At 42.1% G+C, this 25,492-nt stretch overlaps 1 protein-coding gene across 1 annotated transcript in view; it reads left to right on the top strand.

Annotated features, from left to right (window-relative positions):
• The window catches only part of ADAMTS9 (ADAM metallopeptidase with thrombospondin type 1 motif 9), a 366,656-nt gene that overhangs the window by 162,885 nt on the left and 178,279 nt on the right, over positions 1-25,492 (top strand). The window contains 6 exon segments of the mRNA XM_029601029.1: positions 12,668-12,794; positions 14,922-15,132; positions 15,813-15,977; positions 20,563-20,727; positions 21,415-21,534; positions 23,208-23,297. Of these exon segments, the coding sequence (XP_029456889.1) occupies positions 12,668-12,794; positions 14,922-15,132; positions 15,813-15,977; positions 20,563-20,727; positions 21,415-21,534; positions 23,208-23,297 (878 nt within the window).

Raw genomic sequence — 25,492 nt, 5'->3', positions numbered from 1 at the left:
CATGAGACAGCGGTGGACCCTGCGGGTAGTTCTGCATTACATGTCCAGAGGAGCAGGGAATTATTTCTTTTACACAGTTTGTCCTGGGTTGGGTCGCTAAAGTTTGGCAAAAGGAGATGGATATAGGCAGTGGTCTAGCTCTTTTCTGATCTGCCATTCGGCCTGTACTCCTGAATCGGAACCTCTGCACAGAAGGAAATTATTGGCTTCTATGTATCTTTATTTGTTCTCAGAGAGTAAAAAAAAAGAGAGAGAGCAAGGAACTAATTAGAGGAATCTGTGTAGCAGCGGGGTTCCAGGGGGAGCTACCTTAGCAGCTCGGTGATGGGGTTTTTCAGCAGCTTCTCTGCCTGCAGAGGAGACCGGGTGTTGAACATAAGAAAATGCCATACTGGGTCAGACCAAGGGTCCAGCAAGCCCAGCATCCTGTTTCCAACAGTGGCCAATCCAGGCCATAAGAACCTGGCAAGTACCCAAAAACTAAGTCTATTCCATGTTATCATTGCTAATGGCAGTGGCTATTCTCTAAGTGAACTTAATAGCAGGTAATGGACTTCTCCTCCAAGAACTTACCAAGAACTTGGTTCCATGGCACTGAGGAACTGTTCCCCTGTTTTCTGTTGAGGTGCTGGTGGTAGCGCAGATGTGGGGAGGAACAGCGTGCATGTGTGGTAAAAGCAGCATGGCGTTCTAGGGTCTGTGTCAAGCATGGCTGCACCAGTAGAACGAGCCTCGTGGGTGATGGGGTCTAGCGCTGAGGCTTTCCCTGTCAGCACAGAAACAGCAGCCATTTTTGATTCCCTAGGAGTGTCAGTGGGAGAGCAGGGGAATCCCCTCTTCAATTATCACCAGCAGTTCCCTGTCCTACAGAGGTGCAAAGAGGCATTTGCACTGAGGAGGAGTGTCTGGTTCTGGTAGAGGTCTTCTGCTGGTTTTAAGTTGCTTATGCACAAAGCTTGTTTAGCAGAACAAGCAGGGGGGGGGGGGGGGTACTGGATCTCGGCTGATCAAGAGTCCTGAGCTGTTGAGAAGCTCTTCAGTCCTTCGATGAGTTTCGGTGCCGATTGTTGAATGGATCTGGGCCTAAAAGCGATGAAGGTGCAGGCAGGTTTTGCTTAGCCATGTGGTATTTTCCTGCGTGTGTAGGCGTGTGCATGCAATCTTGTCTTGTGGCAGTTGCATGCGCAGTGACCTGTATGCGTAAGGCCGCAGCCTAGATTTGAGTGCGTACATCTGCGACCTAGACTTGAGTGTATATTTGCACATGTAATTGAGCACGCATTTGCATAGGTACTTGTGCATGTAAGGCCACGACCTAGACCGGAGCGCATATTTGCATGCATACTTGTGCACATAAGACTGAAAACTAAACCTTTGTGTGCATTTGCGCAGATACTTGTGCGCGTACAGCCACTGCCTATACAAACGCGTATTTGTGCATGTACTTGTATGCGTTCGACCATGACCTAGTCTTGAGCGCATTTTTGCACGCACCCTGGAGAGATGTGCGTGTACGCCTGGGTGGCATTGGTGTGCGTGCAGAAGACTGCCTAGAACCAACGTTCAGGAGAGCTAGGCACCGAGGATGAACAGGTCCAAGCTATCTATGAGGCTTGCCATCTAATAGCAATTCAATCTTCACTCTTTCTCCATTGTATCAGCACTATTTAGATGCTCAAAGCAATTTGACTACTGCAGCTTTTGCCCATGTTGTGACATCCCCTTGGCCGATGGTGTCTCTGGAGGGGAGTGAAGTGGGAGGCAAGGCAACAGTCAGTTCTCCTCCTCCCTTATTCCTGAGGGCAGAAGCTTCCCTGAGAGAGAGAGGTTGGAGAGAGTAAGGTTGGGCCTATGGGCTCTGGTATAGATCCATCCTCCTTCTCCTGGGTGAAATGGTTCCATGGTCTGCAGACCTTTCTGCAGCGACGCGCAGCAAAGGTGAAGCAACCTGCTATGTAGGGATCCTGTGCTTGGGCTTCCCATTTGTCAGTCATGGTGAGCAAATGCTGCAGGGAAGTTGTCACTGGTAATGTTCAAGGAGATCATGAGACATTGGAGGATTCTGATGGGGAATTGGCTTTCTCATCTCTAGAAGAGGGAGAAATTGCATATGATTGAGATGCTTAGATTTTTTCTTTTTTCACAGAGATGCCTTGCTGAGTTTTTTGGCTTCAGGGTCTGAGCCTGAAGCCTATTGTCTGAATAGACTCGGCCTGAAGCCCCGAGTCTGTTGGCTCAGACCCTGCATATTCAGGGTCTGAGCCAATAGACTCGGCGTGGCCTGAGTCTATTGGCTCAGACCCTGAATATGCTTAGTGTGGCCAGAGGTCAATTTTAAGTTAAGCATCCTGTTTCTTTCACCCTTGTAGCCAATTCAAGAGATATTGTATTTAAAGAAGGTAAAGGCAGCTTTCCAGGCTCCCCTTTTCCACATGGAAACTCTGAGGTCCAAATCTGAGGTCCGTCATAGCGGCAGTATACAAAGGAGAGTTCTTGGCATGTCTCACCTTGACTGAGGCATATCTGCACATAGCCATCAGGCCCAGAGTGTTAGGATTCTAAGGTATCAGATGGTGTGTGGGCCGAAGTGAGAGGTGTTACCGCCCACGGGGAGGAGCCCTGTGAGCCTCACTGTCGGGAGGCTAGATCTCAGCTAAGGAAGGCACAGAATGAATAGAGTCTTTATTAATAGAGATAGAAACACTACCCGTGGAGTGGGAGGTGCCAGAGAGAGATGGTCACACAGGCCCTGAGACATAGGGTCGATGGGATAGGTAGTAGGGATGTGAATCGTGTCCTCGATCGTCTTAACGATCGATTTCGGCTGGGAGGGGGAGGGAATCGTATTGTTGCCGTTTGGGGGGGTAAAATATCGTGAAAAATCGTGAAAAATCGTGAAAAATCTAAAAATCTAAAAATCGCAAAACCGGCACATTAAAACCCCCTAAAACCCACCCCCAACCCTTTAAATTAAATCCCCCACCCTCCCGAACCCCCCCCAAATGAGTTAAATAACCTGCGGGTCCAGCGGCGGTCCGGAACGGCAGCGGTCCGGAACGGGCTCCTGCTCCTGAATCTTGTTGTCTTCAGCCGGCGCCTTTTTCCAAAATGGCGCCGAAAAATGGCGGCGGCCATAGACGAACACGATTGGACGGCAGGAGGTCCTTCCGGACCCCCGCTGGACTTTTGGCAAGTCTCGTGGGGGTCAGGAGGCCCCCCACAAGCTGGCCAAAAGTTCCTGGAGGTCCAGCGGGGGTCAGGGAGCGATTTCCCGCCGCGAATCGTTTTCGTACGGAAAATGGCGCCGGCAGGAGATCGACTGCAGGAGGTCGTTCAGCGAGGGTTCCGGCGCCTCGCTGAACAACCTCCTGCAGTCGATCTCCTGCCGGCACCATTTTCCGTACGAAAACGATTCGCGGCGGGAAATCGCTCCCTGACCCCCGCTGGACCTCCAGGAACTTTTGGCCAGCTTGTGGGGGGCCTCCTGACCCCCACGAGACTTGCCAAAAGTCCAGCGGGGGTCCGGAAGGACCTCCTGCCGTCCAATCATGTTCGTCTATGGCCGCCGCCATTTTTCGGCGCCATTTTGGAAAAAGGCGCCGGCTGAAGACAACAAGATTCAGGAGCAGGAGCCCGTTCTGGACCGCTGCCGTTCCGGACCGCCGCTGGACCCGCAGGTTATTTAACTCATTTGGGGGGGGTTCGGGAGGGTGGGGGATTTAATTTAAAGGGTCGGGGGTGGGTTTTAGGGGGTTTTAGTGTGCCGGCTCACGATTCTAACGATTTATAACGATAAATCGTTAGAATCTCTATTGTATTGTGTTCCATAACGGTTTAAGACGATATTAAAATTATCGGACGATAATTTTAATCGTCCTAAAACGATTCACATCCCTAATAGGTAGTGCCCAGAGGGAATACTTTCGTAGTGCTGGTAGTAGTCCGTGAAGCGGGTATATTGGAGAGGTCTCTTGTAGCGATGGTAGTGGCCCGCAAAGCGGGGTACACCAATGATGTCCTCGGTAAAAGCCCACAGAGTAGGATATGCAGATGAAGTCTTCAGAAGAGGTGACAGCGGCCCGCAGAATGAGGAGCACAGTCGAGGCCCAAGGTGGAAGTGGTAATGGCCCACAGCGCAGGGTACACCGGTGAGGGTCCTCGGTAGCGTAGTAGAGCAGGCACTTCTGACAGAGCTCTCTATAGCGATGGTAATGGCCCACTGCGGGGGTACACCCGATAGGCACTTGGTAGGTAGGAAGTGATCCATAGAGTGGAGTACTCACAAGAGCAAGTTGGTTCCAGGAAACCTCAGGGAACGGGGCAGACGGAGTTCCAAGCGTCAGGCCCTCTGAGGAGCGGATAGCCAGGACAAGGGAGAGGCCCCTGAGGAGCGGGTACCTGAGACGTCCACATCGGAACTGGAATCTGGAACGCAGGTCCTCAGGAAGTGAGGAGGAAATAGCAAGGATGAGACTCTTTGCCAAATCATCTTCAGAGAGGCCAACAGGTTTAAATATCCAGAGATCCTGATGTCATCTGGAGGGGACGCCCCCGAGGTTCCTGCCATGATGTGGATAAGATTGGCCTGTGTGCACACCTGCACGCCTAGAGGGACCTGATGATAAGATGGCGGTTGGCGGCATCCGTGCCGACCTGGGGGGCATGGAAGTGGTAGGCAGGTCATAGGTAGCTAGCGGAGGCTGCCAATCTACCCCATGGAGTCAGAGACATGAAGAAAGAGGTGAGCAGAAGTGGTCGCAGCCGTATGCGACCGACAGGCGTAACACAGAGAACCAGAGTTTCCTGAGGTTCATGGACCTAAGGGAACATTTTCGGTTTCGAGCCCTTCCCTTCGGCTGGTGACGGCTCCATGAATCTTCACCAAGGTGATGGTGGTGGGGGCGGCCGCACTGCAAAAGGAGGGTGTGTTGGTGCCTCTGTGTGTGGACAACTGGCTCATTCATGCAAAATCAGAGGACCTCTGTCAACAAACAGTACAAAAGGTACTGATGCGCTTGAAGTCTCTAGGATGGGTGGTAAACATAGCAATGAGCCATTTAATCCTCTTTCAAACTCTGGAATATCTGAGAGCTCAGTTCGACACACTGGCAGAGAGAATGTTTCTCACAGAGAGATTGCTGAAATTGCAGAGTCAGATTAGACTTCTGCTAGAGCTTTCAGTACCCATGGTCTGGGACTATTTACAGGTACTGGGGTCTATGGCATCGACATTGGAATTAATACATTGGGCATTCGCACATATGCGACCTCTGCAGGAGCTCTTCTCTCCCACTGGAATCCATTATTAGAAGAGTTTCAAAAGAGGGGAAAGCCAGGGTCAGTTTTTTGTGGTGACTTACTCGCACCAATCTCAAGCATGGTGCGGAATTGGAGGTTCCAAATTGGTTAATAATCACCACCAATGCAAGCCTCTCCGGATGGAGGGCGGTGTAGCAAGATCAGTCGGTGAAGAGTTAGTGGTCAAAACAGAAGGCCTCATGAATTGTTGCATTGTTATTAATGTTTTCCTCTTGTAGCTCATGTTCCATGTATCGCTCCCAAGCGACCATTCAGTTTCCATGTAAACCGGTGTAATGTGTATGCTATACAGGAACATCGGTTTATAAAAGTAAAAAATAAATAAATAAGTGGTCTATCAGTTGGTTAAAGAAGAGAGCGGTTCATTTCGCGTTGCTTGCCTGTCTGCCATCCTTGACGTCTTCTAGTCCTGGTCTGCTGTTGACAGAATGCAGCTACAGCCTGTTCAGGTTACGGTGTCACATATTTTATTTATTTATTTATTTATTGTTTTTATATACCAATCTTCTTGCATTAGATACAAATCTAACCGGTTTACAAAGAACGTAAACTTGCCTGTAGGCTATACATAGAACCATGAACATGAACATTTAAGAAAAACTCTGGGAAACATAGTTAGAAAGTTAATTAACCTGGAAAACAATTTGAATTATATAGAAATAAAAGTTACAATAAGCGATTGATTCAATTAAATTGGGCTTGGATTCAATTAGGTTGAAGAAAATGAGATGAAGTGTAGAGTGCTAGGAAAAGGGGAAGAATAGGCAGAATAAGACCAAAGGGTAACATCGAGGTCTCTTCAAGGGAAATGAGTTAGAGAAAATGAAAAGAGAAATATGATAGCAGAAATAAACAAATAAAGCCAAACTTGTGATGAGGAATGAGGAATTTTAGCTTTTCTTCAGAAAATTTCTGGTCAAGGGAATGACCTTTAACTCTCTGAGAGTCCAGGTAGCAGCATTGGGTCTCCGGGACAAGGTGTAAGGGAATCTTCTATCTGCACCTCCGGATGTTATATGGTTCCTTTGGGAAGCTAAGAACTTGCATCCTCAGGTACAGAACATTTGTCTGTCTTGGAATCTGAATCTAGTCCTTAAGAGGATTGTGTGAGGCTCGGTCTAACCATTAAAGAGAGCTCAGTTTGAACCACTAAAGAGGACTTGACTCTTAAAGTGGTTTTCTTGGAGGCTATTTGTTCAACCAGCAGAATTTAAGAACTCCAGGTGCTGTCATGTCGAGATAGCTTCCTACAGATGTCAGATTTGGGGTATCTTTATGCATGGTATCATCTTTTCGGCCTGAGGTAGTCTTGGCATTCCATCTTAGGGGGTTATTTTCTAAACATTTATCGTACGTGAAAAGGGGCTTTTTGCGTGCGATAGGATGTTAATTAGCTGGAGGGGAGGAGTCGGAGCGGGGAGGGGAGGAGTCGCGGGGAGGGCAGCACCACTGCCGGCGCGGGGAGGGCAGCACCACTGCCGGCGATTATGTGAGGGACATGATCGTCGGCAGTAGCGCGGCAAATAGCACCACCTTTTACAGTGGCACTATTTGTGCGACAGGCTGCAGCCAGCCGCACTGCAGCCGGCGAAATCGCACTGCTGGGGTGCGAACGGATGCAGCCTTTCGCAGGCCCGCCCCTCCCCCTTTTTCAGTGGATTCATCATTCTGCGAAGAATGATGAATCCAGCCTTTAGTTAGACAGTGGAGCTTCCAGACTTTACAGATTTGAATTCTTTTATGTCTCACATGGGGGAGCCTAGGCTTTTAGATGGGAGGTGTCATTATTGTGGTATCTAAAGGTCACTTGTGATTTCCGTAGATCGGATCACCTCTTTGTAGGTCGGATCACTTCTTTGTACTGTGGAAAGAAAGAAAATAAGGTGTCTAAGGCTACAATTGTGCGGTGGCCGAAGGAAGTGATCAAGTCGATTTACATTTCTAAAGGGTGCTCACTACCGGCGGATTTAGGGGCACACTCATGCATTCTCAGATGATTTTCTGGGCTGAGTCACAACAGGTGTCTCGGCATGAAATTTGCTGGGCAGCTAATGGGAAGTTGTTGCATACTTTTGCTAGGCATAATCACTTGGTTGTTAGGGTTCTGGATTCCATGTGCTTTGGTGAAAGTATTCTACGAGCAGAACTCCCCAGGTCCCAATCCCACCCAAGTTAAAGGGAGCTTAGGTGCATCTGGGTACGTACAGGGAAAGGAAAATTGGTTCTTAACTGCTAATTTTTGTTCCTGTAGTACTGCAGATCAGTCCAGAGACCCACCCATTTACTGGGGGAGAGAGTCTGCCACTCATACTGTTGCTTTGAATATAGTGCGGAGTTGTTGGTCGTTTTCAGTGCTGATTGCTTATGTTAAATTTGGGAAACAAGTTTTCCATTGACCTTTTGGGCAACTTCACCTTCTTCCGGCTCATTGGAGGGGAGTGGGTTTGCATATAAATTTATGGTTGTTACTGTTATCTTGGCTTAGGTATAGGTCAGTGTGGAGTGACTGCAGGTGGCACATTGGGTTATGTACAGTGTCAGTGAAACTTTCTCTGCCATCTGCAGGCAGGGAGGCAAAACCCAGGAGTCTGGACTGATCTGTGATACCACAAACAGACCGGAAGGTAAACTGTCAGAGCCAGAAGGCAAATATTAAAGCAAGATAAACCAACTGCCTTAGATTAAAATAATTTATTTGCACATATATCTCTTGAACAAAAGAGCCCAACTCTGGCCAAGTTTCACACAAGGCTGCTTCAGGAGCTACAAAATAATCAAACATAAACACACATAAATAAAATTACAAAATAATTCATAAAAATTATATTAGCAAATCATATGAAATAAAAACAAAAACAAAATCCACAGGACATATACATAAATAATATAATATCAAATAAATACATGTAAATACATTTAAATACATTTAGTAACCAAATAAATGAATTACACACATAAAATAGGAAATAAAATATAACAGAATACTAAACTGGAGAGGTGGAAGCTGTGTACCTTTACCAGTGGCGAGATTAGAAATCAATTTCTCAAGTTGTTATCTAAAATAAAAAATACTAAACAAAATATAAGATGAGAGGTCAATTGATCACAATTATAGACACAAAAATAATATGACATAATAAAATATGGTACCAATCTAAAAATATATATTAAAAATATTTAAAAATATATACTGAAAATTATGTTCAATGCTCAGGTGGAATATTATGCCCAGGTAATAAAATATGAAAATAGTGCTCATATTAATATATATTTTTAATTAAAAAGTAATCCATATTAATAAATAGACAATATTTTATATTGAAAGTCATATATTTAATTTCTACTCACTATGATCACGGCAAGGTTAAGTGTATACATCGGTCTATTGAAGCAATACCTGGACTAAAAATAAGAAATAAATGAATTATATAGATATAGGGCTTCTGTCTTACCATTTTGATAATAATAAAAACAAAGTTAAATCGATCATGCCGCTTATCTTTTAAATACAAATCAGTAGCATGTTGTAGTAGCCATAAAAATAATTAAAAAATATAGAGCTGCCCGAAACAACTATGGAGAAAGGATTCCACAAATCAAGAAGGTCCAACAGATGCCTGGCAAAGTCTAATATACAGGGCAAGAGGAAGAGGCCTCAACAATCCTTATCATTAGTACCTCATCAATCGTTACACAATCTTATCATCAATATTTCCTCAGGTGTTTAAGTGTACACAAGATATCAGCATTAAACAAAGGGCTCTTTCCTTTACCTTCCCCCGTTTCTTTTGTAGCTTTTACTCCCCATACATACAACTCTTACACTCCCACACTCATCACCCCATCCCAATAAAAACTATTTTGAAAAAATCAAAAAACAAAGGGCTGTCCTTCGTCCCAACACTGCGTTATAATGCTTTTAAGACAAGAGTTGATTTGTTTAGGTTTACAAGGAAACTTAAAATTATGCATTTTTTCTCTGGACAGTATCAGCACACTACAGATCCTTCGATTGTAAAACATAAGAGCAAATGGATGCCCCTCTGTATCCACAGATCCAGTTTTACAGACTTAAGAGAGAATAGTACTGTGCGATTTAGCAAATCTAGAAAAAGAAAAAAAGAAATATAATTTCAATAATATTAGTATAAATAAAAAGAAAGCTATTGAGACATTGAGATGAGGCAATCATATTGTAATTAAGCCAGCAGACAAAGGGGACATATTTTGATTATGGATAAGGTACAATATGGGGCAGATTTTCAAAGCCTTATGCGCGTTGGGCTTATTTTCAAAAGGCCCGGCGGCGCACATAAAGCCCCGGGACCCATGTAAGTCCCGGGGCTTGAAAAAAGGGGCGGGGCATGGGCGGAGTGGGACGATCCGGGAGTGGGGGTGGGGCCGGAGCCTCTGGGCATAGCGGCCATTTGCTGCTGTGCTTGGGATCGCGGGCCGGCCATGCCTATGCCTGCCCAGAGGCAGGTGCAACATAAAATAAAGATGGGGGGGTTTAGGTAGGGCTGGGTGGCAGGTTAGGGAGGGGAAGGTGGGGGGGGCAGAAGGAAAGTTCCCTCCGAGGTCGCTCCGATTTCGGATGGGGAGAGCCAGCAGGGCTCCGCAAGGGCTCGGCACACGCAAGGTACACTATTGTGCACCCCCTTGCGCGCATCAACCCCGGATTTTATAACATGCACGTGGCTGCACACGCATGTTATAAAATTGGGCGTATATTTGTGCGCGCCGGGTTGCGCGCACAAATGTACGCCCACGCGTAGGTATTAAAATCCATCCCTACTATTGTTAGAGCATTCTATATAAGTAACACAGTTAAGATGAAAGAACAGGCCCAAACTGTAAAGGACAAAAATTGTGGGGAAGAATATGGAAGTAATATGGAACTTTTAATAGATTTGTCGGATTTTTTAGAAAAATTACAAGATGAGATAGTTGTGGGAAAGACGGGTACGATGCTTGTAACATTTGCATTCATTACGGACCGAGATCTGGTTATGAAATATTTTTTCCGTAATAGTTTGAAAACTTTTTATGGAAATAAAATATGGATATATCCAGATCTAGTTATGAACACACAGACCAGGAGGAAGAAATGTTTGGAATTAAGGCCAAAAGTGATTGAAAAAGGAGGCCAATTTATTCTTCGGTATCCCTGTAAATGTGCACTTAAATTAAATGGGCAAAATTATCAATTCACTGACCCAGAACAGCTTAGAACACTCCTGGGAAATTGAAGGAATGTCAGAATAGAATTAGAGGGGAAAACCTATATTGCCTATATATTTTTTTCAAATAAAAAATGCTCATAATTTGAAAATGCTTCCCTAAATTTACTTTAAAAACAGATGAATTGTAAGGAGGAGTAATATATTTAATTATAATGTTTTTTCCTGTCTATTTTTACTAGAGAATGCATTTTATCTGTAATTTCCATAATGACAAGTTATTCTTGTATTATATGTTAAAATTATAAATAAAGAATTTAAATAAAATCCAGCCCTATATGAATGAAATCACTAAACAACTCGCAGATACTACCTTATATACTAAACTGAAACAGGACCCTACAAACAGTATTAAAACTGAAATTGACTCACTTCTATCCACAGCTAATTCTTCTCAATTCATTACTCAAAAGGAATTTGATTTTTTAACTGTCTCTCATCCCATCATGCCTACTGTATATACACTCCCCAAAATTCACAAATCTTTGAGATCGCCTCCAGGTAGACCTATAATTTCAGCTATAGGTTCACTACTTGAATCCCTATCAAAATGTATAGATCAATTTCTCAGACCACTAGTTTCTGCTGTCTCATCATATATCAGAGACTCGGCGCACATCATCAATATTTTGAAAGATTTAAATTTCAGTGATGAAGAAATTATACTTGTGGTACTAGACATCGAGTCGTTATATACTAACATAACACAGGGACAATGCGATTGAGATTATACAGAGATCATTAGAAAGCAGAAGTAGGTACACTCGAATTCCCACATGGTTTATTTTCGAACTTGCTAAAATTACTTTAAGAAAAAATGTTTTAAAATTTGATAACATAATCTACAAGAAATCAAAAGGCGTGGTAATGGGTGCAGCTATGGCACCTTCTATAGCTAATTTATATGTAGGCAAATTTGAAGGAATGTTTTTAAAAGAACACAACTCTGAAAATGTAAAATTGCGGAGAAGATACACTGATGACATTCTGTTGATTTGGAAAGGCAGTGAAGAGAGATTACAACTCTTTTATGTTTCGCTCAATAGTTTGGATGAAAACCTTAGATTCAGTCTTAATTGATATACAAATCAATTTTGAACAAGGTACATTTATTACTGTCAATTTTTTAGGAAAAATGTGAAATTTATGTTGGAGATTTTATTCTGAGTTCTGCCAGGCTCCAGGTCACATGATGTACCTTTCAATGATTAGCTTGATGTGCTTTTGGGAGCTGTTAAAGTATACGCCACACAGCGCACAAGCGAGTCACAGATACCCTGTGGGTCAGTTTTGGAATAAATCCCCTGGGCTGGTATTTGCCCGCAACCCGCCCCTGCTCTGATGGCTAGTACCACTGGAAAATAAAAGTGCTATTCTCATAGATTTGTGGAGCGAATTCCATCTTTATGGTGAGGTATGGTTTGATAAGGGGAATTGTAGTCAGAGGGGGGTCATAGGGGGGATTTTCTTATACTCAAGATCCCTAGCCAGCTCAAGCCTGTTGCCCACCCTCCTAGCCTCTGGTTTCGTATCCATTACACCATTTGCTTGACCCACGTTCCCATTGAACCCTTCCTAAGAGACTGAGACTTGGCTCATTCAGGTGCCAGACACACTCAAATTTTATGTGCCCCATCCGGGTAGGGGTTACAACTGAACTCTCATTATTTTGTGCATGTAACTGAAAAAGTTATCCTCACAAAGGATTACAATATTGACTTCATAGGTTTTGTTTTCTGACAGGACATAAGGAATTTTTTTCTGTCAAACTGATTTGTAAAGCATTCTTATTCTTTTTTTGTGGTAGACATATTTTAACAATGGAGCAGAATTAAAATCTCAGCAGGTCTCTTTATTATGAGACTCACTGTTACTTTACATGTGGTGCAGATAAGATCTGTTATCAGCGAGGGGAAGGCTGAAAGTGCTGTCTTTTTTTATGACAAATCATTTAACATGCATTATTCTAGTTTGTGTTTTCAATTGCTATTTATTTATGACAGACTGAAGCTTATGCGTTAGATGAGAAGTACATTTAGCTCAATGAATGAAGTCTAAAAACTGTTTAAACCTTACAAAAATGTTTAAATAAATAAATGTCTATTCAGGGGAACGAAAAAGGAAAATAGTTTGCAACAGAGAGACTGATCAACTTGTGGTCTCTGATCAAAGATGTGATCGAATTCCTCAACCTGACCCAGTAACTGAGCCTTGTAACACTGACTGTGAATTAAGGTATTATTCTGTTATTATATATAATCATGATTTCATATATATGTATATTGAGTTAAAGCCCCACAGAACTGTTTGTCGGGTTCTTCTTTCTAGGGTCCATGTGCAAATGCTACTTATTTATCCAGCTAAGGGGGTTATTTTCCAAGCTGTGTTATGGGCTTTTCGCATGCAGAAAGCACCATAACGCATGGTGCAATGCTAGTTTAGAAAAGGGGTGGGATTTCTGGCCTTGCAAATCCATATCACACAGTTTTGAGGGAGAGAGAGAGAGCACCTAGCTATAAGGCTCTTCTAGTAGTTAAGTATGTATACCTCTATATGAGGCCCACCTAGTTACTTGAGGTGAGGTTTAGGAATTAGTGTACGGGTTAGGGGCCACTTTGACATTCAGAATGAGACATATGAACAGATGTCCTTCGGAGTGAGGAAACTCACCCAAAGATGAGATTTATACAATGTTCTCTCAACCTAGCTTGATTGACTCTCCCCCCCCCCCCCCCCCCCCCCAGTGGTTATAGGTAGGAATTGTGGCACTTACTGCAGAGTGTGAAAAGTTATCACACTCTGCGGTAATACCTATGCGAAGTGCTAAGATAGTGCACTTTGCGATAAGTTATTACCATAAAACACGCCCCTCTTCCTATCACATGCAATAGTTTGATGAATCTAGGCTTAAGTGGCTGCCCTGAATAACCAGCTATACTACATATGGTAGCTGCATAGTCACTTATCTGGCTAAATAGCCAGGTAGTCAGTGGGCAGGCAGTAGGCATAACTGGATAGCGCTATCTATCCTGCTAACTCTGCTGGAAAAGTAGCAATATTCAGCCTTATCCAGTTAAGTGAAGCAGATAAGTTATACGTGAGCCAGATAAGCTTATCCAGCTAACTTTAACACTTATCCAAGTATATTCAGTGACATTGCTGTACTACTGAATATTCCATATAAGTTAGCCAGATAAGTCGAAACTGGCATTGGTGAACCAAGTTGTGGTTCTTATGCAAATTTTGTTCAGATGTGATTGTTTTAAGAAGGATCCAAAAGCAGTATAGAAAATTTTTTTTTAGAGGGTCACTTTTCTTGCACGTATTGCTGTATTACCTTTTAAACTGTATCTATAATTATGTTTGCATTTTTAGAATTTTATTTTCTAAACTGCTTTGGACAGCTATGCTGGGGCGGTATAAAATGTTTTAAATAAATGCATTTAATCTTGGCATGTTAAATAACATTCTCTGATCTGACCCTATGTATTTTTGTTTTTAATTTAATCTTTATTAAATTTAAATTTTATAAAATAAAGATCAATAAGAAAATGTTTTTTTACACAGTAAACAGAAAAAGGACTAATAATAGGTAACAAATAGAACATTTACCTTCTCTAGTCCACATTAATAGGGGATGCATACATTTTTAGCAACAAAATACAATAAGAAAACTAACAGAGGAAAAGACAATAGATATTTTGCTTCCAGTACCCAAATGCCTCAAGAATCATCATTAACAACACTAGCAGCTATTTTGAATTAAAAAATGTTTCAAGATGTGATGGTGCCTATGTATTTTTTATAAGGACATAAGAAGTGCTATGCTGGTCAGGCTAGTGGTCTATCAAGTCCTGTATCCTATCTCCATCAGTGGCCAATCTAGGTCATTTGATTACCTTCCCTGTTGCTCATTCTCACATGTAGGAGTGGTGATCCCCGAGCCTGTCTTTCTAATTAGTGCTTTCACTATGATTTTATTTTCTTTTGATCTTATTTTATAACCACCCACATCCCTAATAAGGCAACTTAAACCCTGTGCCATATTAATTCGTTAAGGGGCCTAGTACCATTATTAGATTAGTGTTTGGATGGCAGAGCACTGTCTGAAGACAGCTGCATATATTGACTTACATAAGCAAATAGCCCTCTGCTGAAACAGAATGCTCTGAAAAACAATAGTTCTTAGTATAATTATACTGGCTTCATAATCACATTAGAAATAGAAGGGTTTAAACTGTCAACCTAGCTGATTTTAGGTTGACAAGCTTGAAGTACTGCTTTAAAGATCCAGCTGCTGTATTTCATGTTTTTGTTTGTTTTTCTCCCAATAAAAATGATTTTCCTTCTGTTTCTATATAGGTGGCATGTTACTAGAAAAAGTGAATGTACCGCACAGTGCGGGTTGGGATATCGGACATTAGAACTGTACTGTGCAAAGTACAGTAGGTCAGAAGGAAAGACAGAAAAAGTTGATGACCGATATTGTAGTGGTCAACCCAGGCCTAATAACCGAGAGAAATGTTCTGGAGAGTGCAACACGGGAGGATGGCAATATTCGGCCTGGTCAGAAGTAAGCTGAGACATAGTAAATAATGCCAACCTTTAAAAGGGCTTCTGAATATTATTTTTTAAGTTGTTTTCATAGCTACATTTCTAATACCTGTAATAACTCGGCTGTTGCTAATAAATCACAGAGAAACTCCGTCACTAGTCAGGCATCGATGCTTTATTTAGAAAAGCAGACTGCTTTTTTTGGTATACAGCAGAAAATGTTTATCTTTCATATGAACTGGTGGCATCCATGTTCAGTTTTCTTTCATCACCATCATCATCATCAGTAATATCAAGCTCCGTCTTTGACATAAAAGTGGGCAACTATTGCATGTCAGTTCTCTCTGTGCTTGACTTTCCTTTTTACTTCATCATTTTTGGATGTCATCATCCCAGACTGCTCTCTACTTTCCTCTATCTCTTTTGTCCTCTCTTATGCCCATTGGTACTAGATTAGTCAGTTTGCCACTAGAAGTCTCTTGAGTACACAAGCAGCAAATCTCATTATCCTTTTGACTAGATCTGCTGTCACGAATCTTCTGCTTCCTGTCATCTCATGTGCCCTATAATTTCAATTCACGTCCTTCTGGTCAATCTATAAGATTCTTCTTTGATGCCCTCTTTCAAATGCCTGTATTTTCTTTATAGTCAGTTTGCTATAAGTCCATGTTTAACTTCCATGTCCTCTTATCTTTTTAGTGTTCAAAAAGCTGTGGTGGTGGCACAAGGAGACGACGGGCCGTCTGTGTTAGTTCTTCTAATGATGTTCTGGATGAGAGCAAATGTAGCCAACAGGAGAAGCTCACAGTGCAGCGCTGCAGTGACGTCTCGTGTCCTCTCTGGAAAACTGGTGACTGGTCTGAGGTGGGCAAATAAATGCAAGATAGTCTTTACTAAGGCCCATGCAGTACTTACAAGCGTGCATTCATCACAGTAGTACTCCACTGGCATTATTCCCATTGAAAATAATGGGCTATTTGAAGTGATAAATTTGGAACATTCTCATACTGAAGAAAAATATGGAAAAATCCTGCCCTCCCTTCCCCCCAAAGAGCAGCAAAACATTTGGGTCCTATATTCAAAACTGTTTTGCCATAGACACAGTGTATGATAGAGCCTTTGAAAAGTGGACTACTTTCCTTCCTGCTGTCACCAACGTTTTGCTGTTTATTATGATACAAAAGACAGTGATGTCAGTTCAGGGAAAGGACCCAAAACAGCATAATAGTTGTTGGCATATAAGAACCTCTTTGCCCACCCTGTCTTCTGAGAATCCATTGTCCTCCTCCTCTCTTAACACCGCCCTCTGCATCTGTTGCAAATATGATTAAATTCTGGGCTATGGCCACCTCTGCTGCTGGCCCATTCCAAGCAGTGAGTAGGCGTGATGTGTCCCTGCAAGATGAGTGAAATGTCCCTATTAGTAGTTTTGGGGGTCACATCTTAAATGAGTATGAGCAATCCTCTAAACCTCTCTTGCCAGGGCAGATGAGAAGTTTTCATGTTACATTGGCCTCCTCTAAATTTATTCAGCACTGCTGCTTCTGATTGATTCATTTTTCATTGATTAATGTACATTATTGACATTTTACTGTAAATGTATTGTCACATGCCCTGAGGAGGGCTCCACTTAAAAGCCAAAATTACCATTACTGTTGCTATTAATAGTAATTATCAGCTATTCTCCCAATAAAGTAGCATATCCTCATGTTTCCATTCAATCTTCTTCCTTCTGACTTCATCCCTTGGCCTTTATCCTTGAGCTTCCTTGTCTAGGAAAAATGCTGCCTTCTACCTAATTGAAGGTTGTTGGAAATATGAATGTTTTTCTCATAAAGAAACTTTACATTTTGAGTTCCTTAATCCTTTAGCGGACAGAAGAGCAGGGGGACGCGATTGTCAGAACAAAGTGTCGTATAGAAGGACAAGAGATGATGGTAGATGGAAGGAAGGATGAGAGATTGGGGCAGAGAGTAAGGAAAGGGAAGGCATGGATAAGTGGAAAAGGCAAAAGTGGTGAGGAGGGTGAAAGTGATAGAGTAAGGGAGTGGAAGTAATAGGAACATAAGAACATGCCATACTGGGTCAGACCAAGGGTCCATCAAGCCCAGCATCCTGTTTCCAACAGTGGCCAATCCAGGCTATAAGAACCTGGCAATTACCCAACAACTAAGTCTATCACATGCTACTGATGCTATTAATAGCAGAGGTTATTTTCTAAGTCAACTTAATTAATAGCAGGTAATGGACTTCTCCTCCAAGAACTTATCCAATCCTTTTTTAAACACAGCTATACTAACTGCACTAACCACATCCTCTGGCAACAAATTCCAGAGTTTAATTGTGCGTTGAGTGAAAAAGAACTTTCTCCGATTAGTTTTAAATGTGCCACATGCTAACTTCAAGGAGTGTCCCCTAGTCCAATTATCCGAAAGAGTAAATAACCAATTCACATTTACCCATTCTGGACCTCTCATGATTTTAAATACCTCTATCATATCCCCCCTCAGCCGTCCCTTCTGCAAGCTGAACAGTCCTAACCTCTTTAATCTTTCATCATAGGGGAGCTGTTCCATTCCCTTTATCATTTTGGTCACGCTTCTCTGTACCTTCTCCATCGCAACTATATGTTTTTTGAGATGCGGCGACCAGAATTGTACACAGTATTCAAGGTGCGATTTCACCATGGAGCGATACAGAGGCATTATGACATTTTCCGTTTTATTCACCATTCCCTTTCTAATAATTCCCAACATTCTGTTTGCTTTTTTGACTGCCACAGCACACTAAACTGACGATTTCAATGTGTTATCCACTATGATGCCTAGATCTCTTCCTTGGGTGGTAACTCTTAATATGGAACCTAACATTGTGTAACTATAGCATGGGTTATATTTCCCTATATGTATCACCTTGCACTTATCCATATTAAATTTCATCTGCCATTTGGATGCCCAATTTTCCAGTCTCACGTCTTCCTGCAATGTATCACAATCCGCTTTTGATTTCACTACTCTGAATAATTTTGTATCATATGCAAATTTGATTACCTCACTCGTATTCCTTTCCAGATCATGTATAAATATATTGAAAAGCATGGGTCCCAGTACAGATCCCTGAGACACTCCACTGCCCACTCCCCTCCACTGAGAAAATTGTCCATTTAATCCTACTCTCTGTTTCCTGTCTTTTAACCAGTTTGTAATCCACGAAAGGATATCGCCACCTATCCCATGACTTTTTACTTTTCCTAGCAGCCTCTCATGAGGAACTTTGTCAAATGCCTTCTGAAAATCCAAATACACTACATCTACCGGTTCACCTTTATCTACATGTTTATTAACCCCTTCAAAAAAGTGAAGCAGATTTGTGAGGCAAGACTTGCCTTGGGTAAAGCCATGCTGACTTTGTTCCATTAAACCATGTCTTTCGATATGTTCTGTGATTTTGATATTTAGAACACTTTCCACTATTTTTCCTGGCACTGATGTCAGGCTAACTGGTCTGTAGTTTCCCAGATTGCCCCTGGAGCACTTTTTAAATATTGGGGTTACATTAGCCACCCTCCAGTCTTCAGAAACAATGGATGATTTTATTGATAGGTTACAAATTTTTACTAATAGACCTGAAATTTCATTTTTTAGTTCCTTCAGAATCCTGGGGTGTATACCATCCGGTCCAGGTGATTTACTACTCTTCAGTTTGTCAATCAGGTCTACCACATCTTCTAGGTTCATTGTGATTTGGTTCAGTCCATCTAAATCATAACCCATGAAAACCTTCTCCGGAATGGGTATCTCCCTGACATCCTCTTCAGTAAACACCAAAGCAAAGAAATTGTTTAATCTTTTCGTGATGGCTTATCTTCTCTAAGTGCCCCTTTAACCCCTCGATCATCTAACAGTCCAGTCGACTCCCTCGCAGGTTTTTGCTTCGGATATATTTTTTAAAGTTTTTACTGTAAGTTTTTGCCTTTACGGCCAACTTCTTTTCAAATTCTCTTTTAGCCTGTCTTATCAGTGTCTTGCATTTAACTTGCCAACGCTTATGCTTTATCCTATTTTCTTCTATTGGATCCTTCTTCCAATTTTTGAATGAAGATCTTTTGGCTAAAATAGCCTCTTTCACCTCACCTTTTAACCATGTCAGTAATCATTTTGCCTTCCTTCCACCTTTCTTAATGTGTGGAATACATCTGGACTGTGCTTCTAGGATAGTATTTTTTAACAATATCCACACCTCTTACACACTTTTTACCTTTGTAGCTGCTCTTTTCAGTTTTTTTCTATTTGTCTCATTTTATCAAACTTTCCCTTTTGAAAGTTTAGCACTAGAGCCATGGATTTGCTTACTGTCCCCCATCCAGTCATTAATTCAAATTTGATAATATTATGATCACTGTTGCCAAGCAGCCCCACCAACATTACCTCTCTCACCAAATCCTGTGCTCCACTGAGAATTAGATCTAAAATTGCTCCCTCTCTCATCGGTTCTTGAAACAATTGCTGCATAAAACTGTCATTTATTCCATCCAGGAACTTTATCTCTCTAGCATGTCCCGATGATATGTTTACCCAGTCCATATTGGGGTAATTGAAATCTCCCATTATTACTGCACTACCAGTTTGGGCCCGGATTTATCAAAATGCACTAAATATCGCATGTGATAGGAAAAAGTGGTGTGTTCGTACATCTCACTTTGAAAAGTGGCTCCTAACCCCTATACTAATACCTAAACATCACCTCGAGTTACTAGGTAGGCCTCCCATAGAGATATAAATACCTATCTAGTGTGAGGGCATTATGGCTTCTCTCTCTCTCTCTGTCTCTGTCTCTCTCTCTATCCCTCCCCCTCCCCACCCAGTGGTTGTAGGAGGGCTAGGCTGGCTCTCTAGGAGCTTAAAACAGCATTTGTGAAAACATTGAACCACATCATAAACCCCTATGACCCAGCTTTACATAAATGAAAAAGATGTAGTTAAAGCTTTGCAAAACTGTAAGCCCAGCCTACTTGGCCAAAATTTCTGCCCCAATATCCTCTCATTTGCATCGCACACATTAAAGGCATTTTTTTGGATGCGAAAACGCCATATAGCACTTTGATAAATGACCCCCTTGTTTAGCTTCCCTTTGGAAAGGGGGAGAGAGAGGCTGTGGGGAAAGTGTAAAATAAGAGGAGAGAGAGAAAGAAGGAAGCATGTAAAGGAATGCTTCCTGAATATTTAAAGCTTGTTTTGTAATAAATTAAGTAATTTACACATATATGCAATTTATGCCATTTTGCCACAGACTTGCCACAATAACATTTTAATCCTTACTTTATGGCCTACCTCTGAGTTACTGCAGAATCGTGGAGTGCTAGGAGTGGAGGAGCCCTTGCTTATAAAAACTAGTTCTGTGCAGAAAGAAGTAGCTTTAAATTAATCTTCTCCTTGTGATCTTTCTCTAGTGCCTGGTAACCTGTGGAAAGGGCCATAAACATCGACAGGCCTGGTGCCAGTTTGGTGAAGATCGATTAAGTGACAGATTTTGTGATTTTCAGGCAAAGCCAGAATCTGTGCAATCATGTCAGCAACAGGAATGTTCTTCCTGGCAAGTTGGACTATGGGGACAGGTATTTTAATTGATAACCCTCTATGATCTGTTCATTCAAGTCATTCAGCATACTCTATGCACAGGCAAACCCTGAATCTGGTTATCTGAGCCTTCGGCATGTGTACAACACACTGTGCTATGACCTAAGATGTCTTAATTGAACCTAAAGAGTTTTTCATCATTTTATTCCTAGGGGAGGATCTTGAGTTAATAGGTCCATTACTCTGTGTAATTATTTAGTTTAATTACGTACATTTTCAGCTGACAGTGGAAATTAGAGTTCTTTAAGAAAATTAAAAAATAACATTTATTTCTTTTTCTTCCTAATTTCCGCTTCCACTGAGTTCATATCTTCCCAAACTAGTTGTTACTCATGAGCAAACTTCAAAGAAGTTTAACACTGTGCCAAAAGCGTAGTCGGATTGAAAGGTTACAGAACAGCAACTCATTGGAACCCTTCTGCATGTGCGTTTGAAGCAGTAAATAAAGCAGCTGCATTTTTAATTAAATCTGTCAACATTTTAATTTGAAATGAGTGAAGAAAAGAAATAAGATTTTTTTTTTTTTTACATTTACTGTAGGGCAAATCGTTTGTCCTTTGAGCCTTTTCTTAGTTGGTTTTTTTTTCTGGCCTATGGCCCAGCATATGTGCAAGCGTAATCTGCATCAGACACTCACTCAGCAGACTGCCTCTCTTTGTTTCCAGTGTACAGTATCGTGTGGGCAGGGTTACCAGTTACGGGCGGTGAAGTGTGTTGTAGGAGCCTACGGGACTGTGGTAGATGACAGTGAGTGTAACGCTGCTACAAAACCCACAGATACCCAGGTAAAATCATAGTCATGTAGGGCCTTATTCAGTAAGGATATATATATGTTTTTTTTTATATAGGCACAGAAAAGGGGAAAAATCTTTTTTAAAAATGCCCTTGGGGTAATTTCTAAAGCCATTTATGTGCATAAAAAACAGTTTTGTGCATGTAAATGGCAGTTACTAAATAGCCCAGGCTCTGTGCATGTAAAGGCACACATGTATCCTGGTCAGGCATGTACTTCTACACCCACTGAGCAGAGGTGGTCCAAGGGGGGGAGTTGGGGGCACAGTTACAACTTAAGTGCATATGTTTTGATCTTAAAAAATATGATGGTAACTTTCAAAGCAGCTTGCAGGCATACATAGATGCATGTGCATTGGCACATGCCCAGGGATGTGGTGATTTTATAACATGTGTGTACATATATGTGCATGTTATAAAATAGTCTGTGCACATGTACATGTGTGCCTAATTTTAAGTGGGTGTGTGCCTAGGCACGTAAAATCCCTTTTTTACTGCATAAGTCAGGGTATTTTAAAACTGGTGTGCATCCTCGCCGTGACCAGATTCACCAGTTCATCCACCAGTTTACTCAGTGTTGAACTACGACCTCCTAGTTTAATAGCCTGAACCTCTCCAGTTGCACCAGACCCTTTAAACCTCATCCAAAATGGCAGGGTGTTTTTTTGTTGTTTTTTTTTACAGCTTACACCTCCTCCATAGCAGAAATAAACTTACGAGCCAGTGGACTGGGACACATAAGTATTTGCATGCACATTTCTTGGCCATGCCCCAAAATGCCTATGTCCTCCCAGACCACGTCTTTTTTTTAAATCAAGTGAGATGTGCACACGGAGCGACATATGTGCGCATCTGGGCGACTTTTAAAATTTGGTGGATGTGCACGAGCCTGATTTGTGTGAACATCTCCCGATTTTGACTTGCACCTGGCTTTTAAAATCTACCTCAAAGTGCATAACTTACCCCGCACAAGTTATGCCTTTCTTCAAACAGTTGTACATGTTCTGCAAGGTAATTTGTGCATGTATTTGGCTATTACACAAGAACTTTCAAGCAAACTTAATGTACGCAAGTTTGCTTAAGATGACACCGGCTGTCCATTGCTCCTACCATGTGACAGGGGCTGGACAATGGCACTGATAGCCCCTGTCACATGGTAAGGGCAAAGGGCCACTGGTGCCAGTTTGATTACTGGCAGCCGATGGCTCAAGAGCGGGAGATCACTCCCGGGACCCCTGCTGGACCACCAGGGACTTTCGGCAAGTCTTGGAGGGGTCTGGAGGGTGGGAGGTTGTATTTAATTAAACTTGAAGGGTTGGGACGGGTTTGGGGTTTTTTTTTTTTAGTAGATGTGCCCTTCCTCCCCCCCAAAAATAGGAAAACAACATGAAATTTTGTGGGTTTTCCTTTCGGTTTTTTTGCTTCCCGAAATGCCACGAAATAGGAAATATCGTCTTCATTTCCTATTTTGTTGCAAACAACTGCACACCACTAGTATTTGTAGTAAAGAGTTTTGAGTAGCTGTAAAATGAATCATTTGCTCTCTTCTTTATAAGAATGTTTTGGTATTTATGAGATTAGCATGAGGGCTGGAGATTCTGTAAAATGTTTAAATTGTTAATAAAATGTAAATTTGGTAACTTACTAATAAACAATTTCTTTGCAGGATTGTGAAATAGCACCATGTCCAGGTGTTCCAGAAACCAAGACCACTGTACACAGTAGGACACAATGGAGATTTGGATCCTGGACTCCTGTAAGCTTTCAATGTTTTTGCAAATTTACTGAAATTCTCCCGTTAGCCAGAGGACGGGTGCAACACAGTCATGGGCAGGGCGGCCTTCCCCACCTTTTTCTGTCAGTGTGATAAAATCGGCTCTTAAGGATCTGTTTCTGGGGCCCATTCGCCTTTAATCTCTCTCCTAGGCATTTGAATTAGGGTGGCAATTTTGATCAGGAGTTTTGTAAAGTTTGCACTTGTCTACAGGGAACAGCCTATATAAAAATAACTCATATCATTTAGGGCATGAAATGACCACAGACTGTAGAATCTGGAGAATGGGAGTAGAGCCTTGGTGATTCCGGTCCCCAGTGCTAAAGCACTGTTTTTAGACCTAATGAGAGGAAGCAGATCCTTCATGGAAATGCAGGGTGAGAGCAGAGAAAGTTGATGAGCAGCTACTTCTAACAGATCTTAGGTCTGCAACTCATGGGGCAAAAAGTTTATTCTTGGGAAATTTAATATTCAGAAAAGTGGCAAATGGATAACTTATCCATCTAAAGTTAGCCGGATATGTTGGTGGGATAAATGTCTTGCTGAATATTCTTGAATAAAGTTATGTGGGTAAATGTACCCAGATAACTTTCAAACCTAACCGACCATGGGGGTCATTTATCAAAGTGCTATATGGCATTTTCGCATGCGTTAAGACATTTTCGCATGCAAAAAATGCCTTTAACGCATGCGAAAGCACCATAATGTTTGGTGTGATGCAAACGAGAGGATATTGGGGCAGCAATTTTGGCCAAGTGGGCTGGGCTAACAGTTTTGTGAAGCTGTATCACATGGCTTTAATGTGAATTTTAACTACACCTTTCTCATTTGTGTAAAGCTGTACAATAGGGCTTTATTTTGGTTGTGATGTTTTTCTGCACATGCTGTTTTAAGCTCCTGGAGAGCCAGCCAAGCTATCAGGACCCTCCTGGGGGGAAAAAGAAAGAGAGAAAAAGAGAGAGAGAAAATCTAGTCATAATGCCCTCACACTAGATAGGTATTTATATCTCTATGGGAGGCTCATCTAGTCACTCGAGGTGAGGTTTAGGTAATAGTGTAGGGGTTAGGGGCCACTTTGACATTCAAAGTGAGACGTATGAACAGAACAGTGTTCTCTTGTGAAGATTTGATGACCTTCGGAGTGAGGAAACTCACCCAAAGATGAGATTTGTGCAATGTTCTCTCAACCTAGCTTGATGGTAACATCGAGAGAACATTGCACAAATCTCATCTTTGGGTGAGTTTCCTCACTCTGAAGATCATCAAATCTTCACAAGTGAGCACTGTTCTGTTCGTACGTCTCACTTTGAATGTAAAACTGGCCCCTAACCCCTACACTAATTCCTAAACCTCACCTCGAGTGACTAGGTGGGCCTCCCATAGAGATATAAATACCAATCCAGCATGAGGGCATTATGGCTAGTCTCTCTTTCTCTCTCATTTTCTCTATAGCACTTTGATAAATGACCCCTTAAAAGTTAATTAATAAAAAAATGTTTGTAGGCCCAATTTGGCCTCCTAAACCCTGCTAAGAAACTTCAACTTACCTCAGGCATAGCCCCCTAAAAGATGTTAAATATTGCAGGCTTATTGACTGGAGGGCTTCAGTGCCCACTCCCATCCACAAGCCAAATCAGAATTTTCACACACCACCAGAATTATGGTGGGATCATAGCACTCCCAATGGCATCCAGCATTGATGTCAATCTGTTATCTAACAGCAATCCTGAGCCTTGCCAGTAGCACTACAGTCTTACTGCACTCCCAGTAATGTGGGATATTAGGAAATGCTTTGTGTAATGGGCAGGTTCAAGTTTGGCTAGCAGGTAGGATGATGGGCTTTAGGAGTTGTCCCAGTAGCCACAGATGTATTCAGAAGAGAGAGAGCGGGTGTGAGGGAAGTTTCTCAAGTTGATAGGCCAATAACATTAAATATTTTTTGGGAGGCTTGGAGGGGAGTGGGGTTCAGTGGATATGTCTGAAGTAAGTTGGAGTTTCTCAGCAGGGTGAGGAAGTAGGAGATTGCACCTGCTGGCCTGCAAACATGTTTTTTACTTTTAGTTTTCCTTAACTTAATTGGCTATGTTTTAATATAGCTGGCTAAGACTAAAGTTATCTGGGTATGTGTACCGGGATAACTATAGGCCTGCTTTCATAAAAGACTGACTTGGCTAAAC

The sequence above is a fragment of the Rhinatrema bivittatum genome, chromosome 4, assembly GCF_901001135.1.
Source record: "Rhinatrema bivittatum chromosome 4, aRhiBiv1.1, whole genome shotgun sequence".
Lineage (NCBI taxonomy): Eukaryota > Metazoa > Chordata > Amphibia > Gymnophiona > Rhinatrematidae > Rhinatrema > Rhinatrema bivittatum.
Note: the sequence above shows the minus strand (reverse complement) of the source record. Positions and strands in the feature narration are given on the sequence as shown.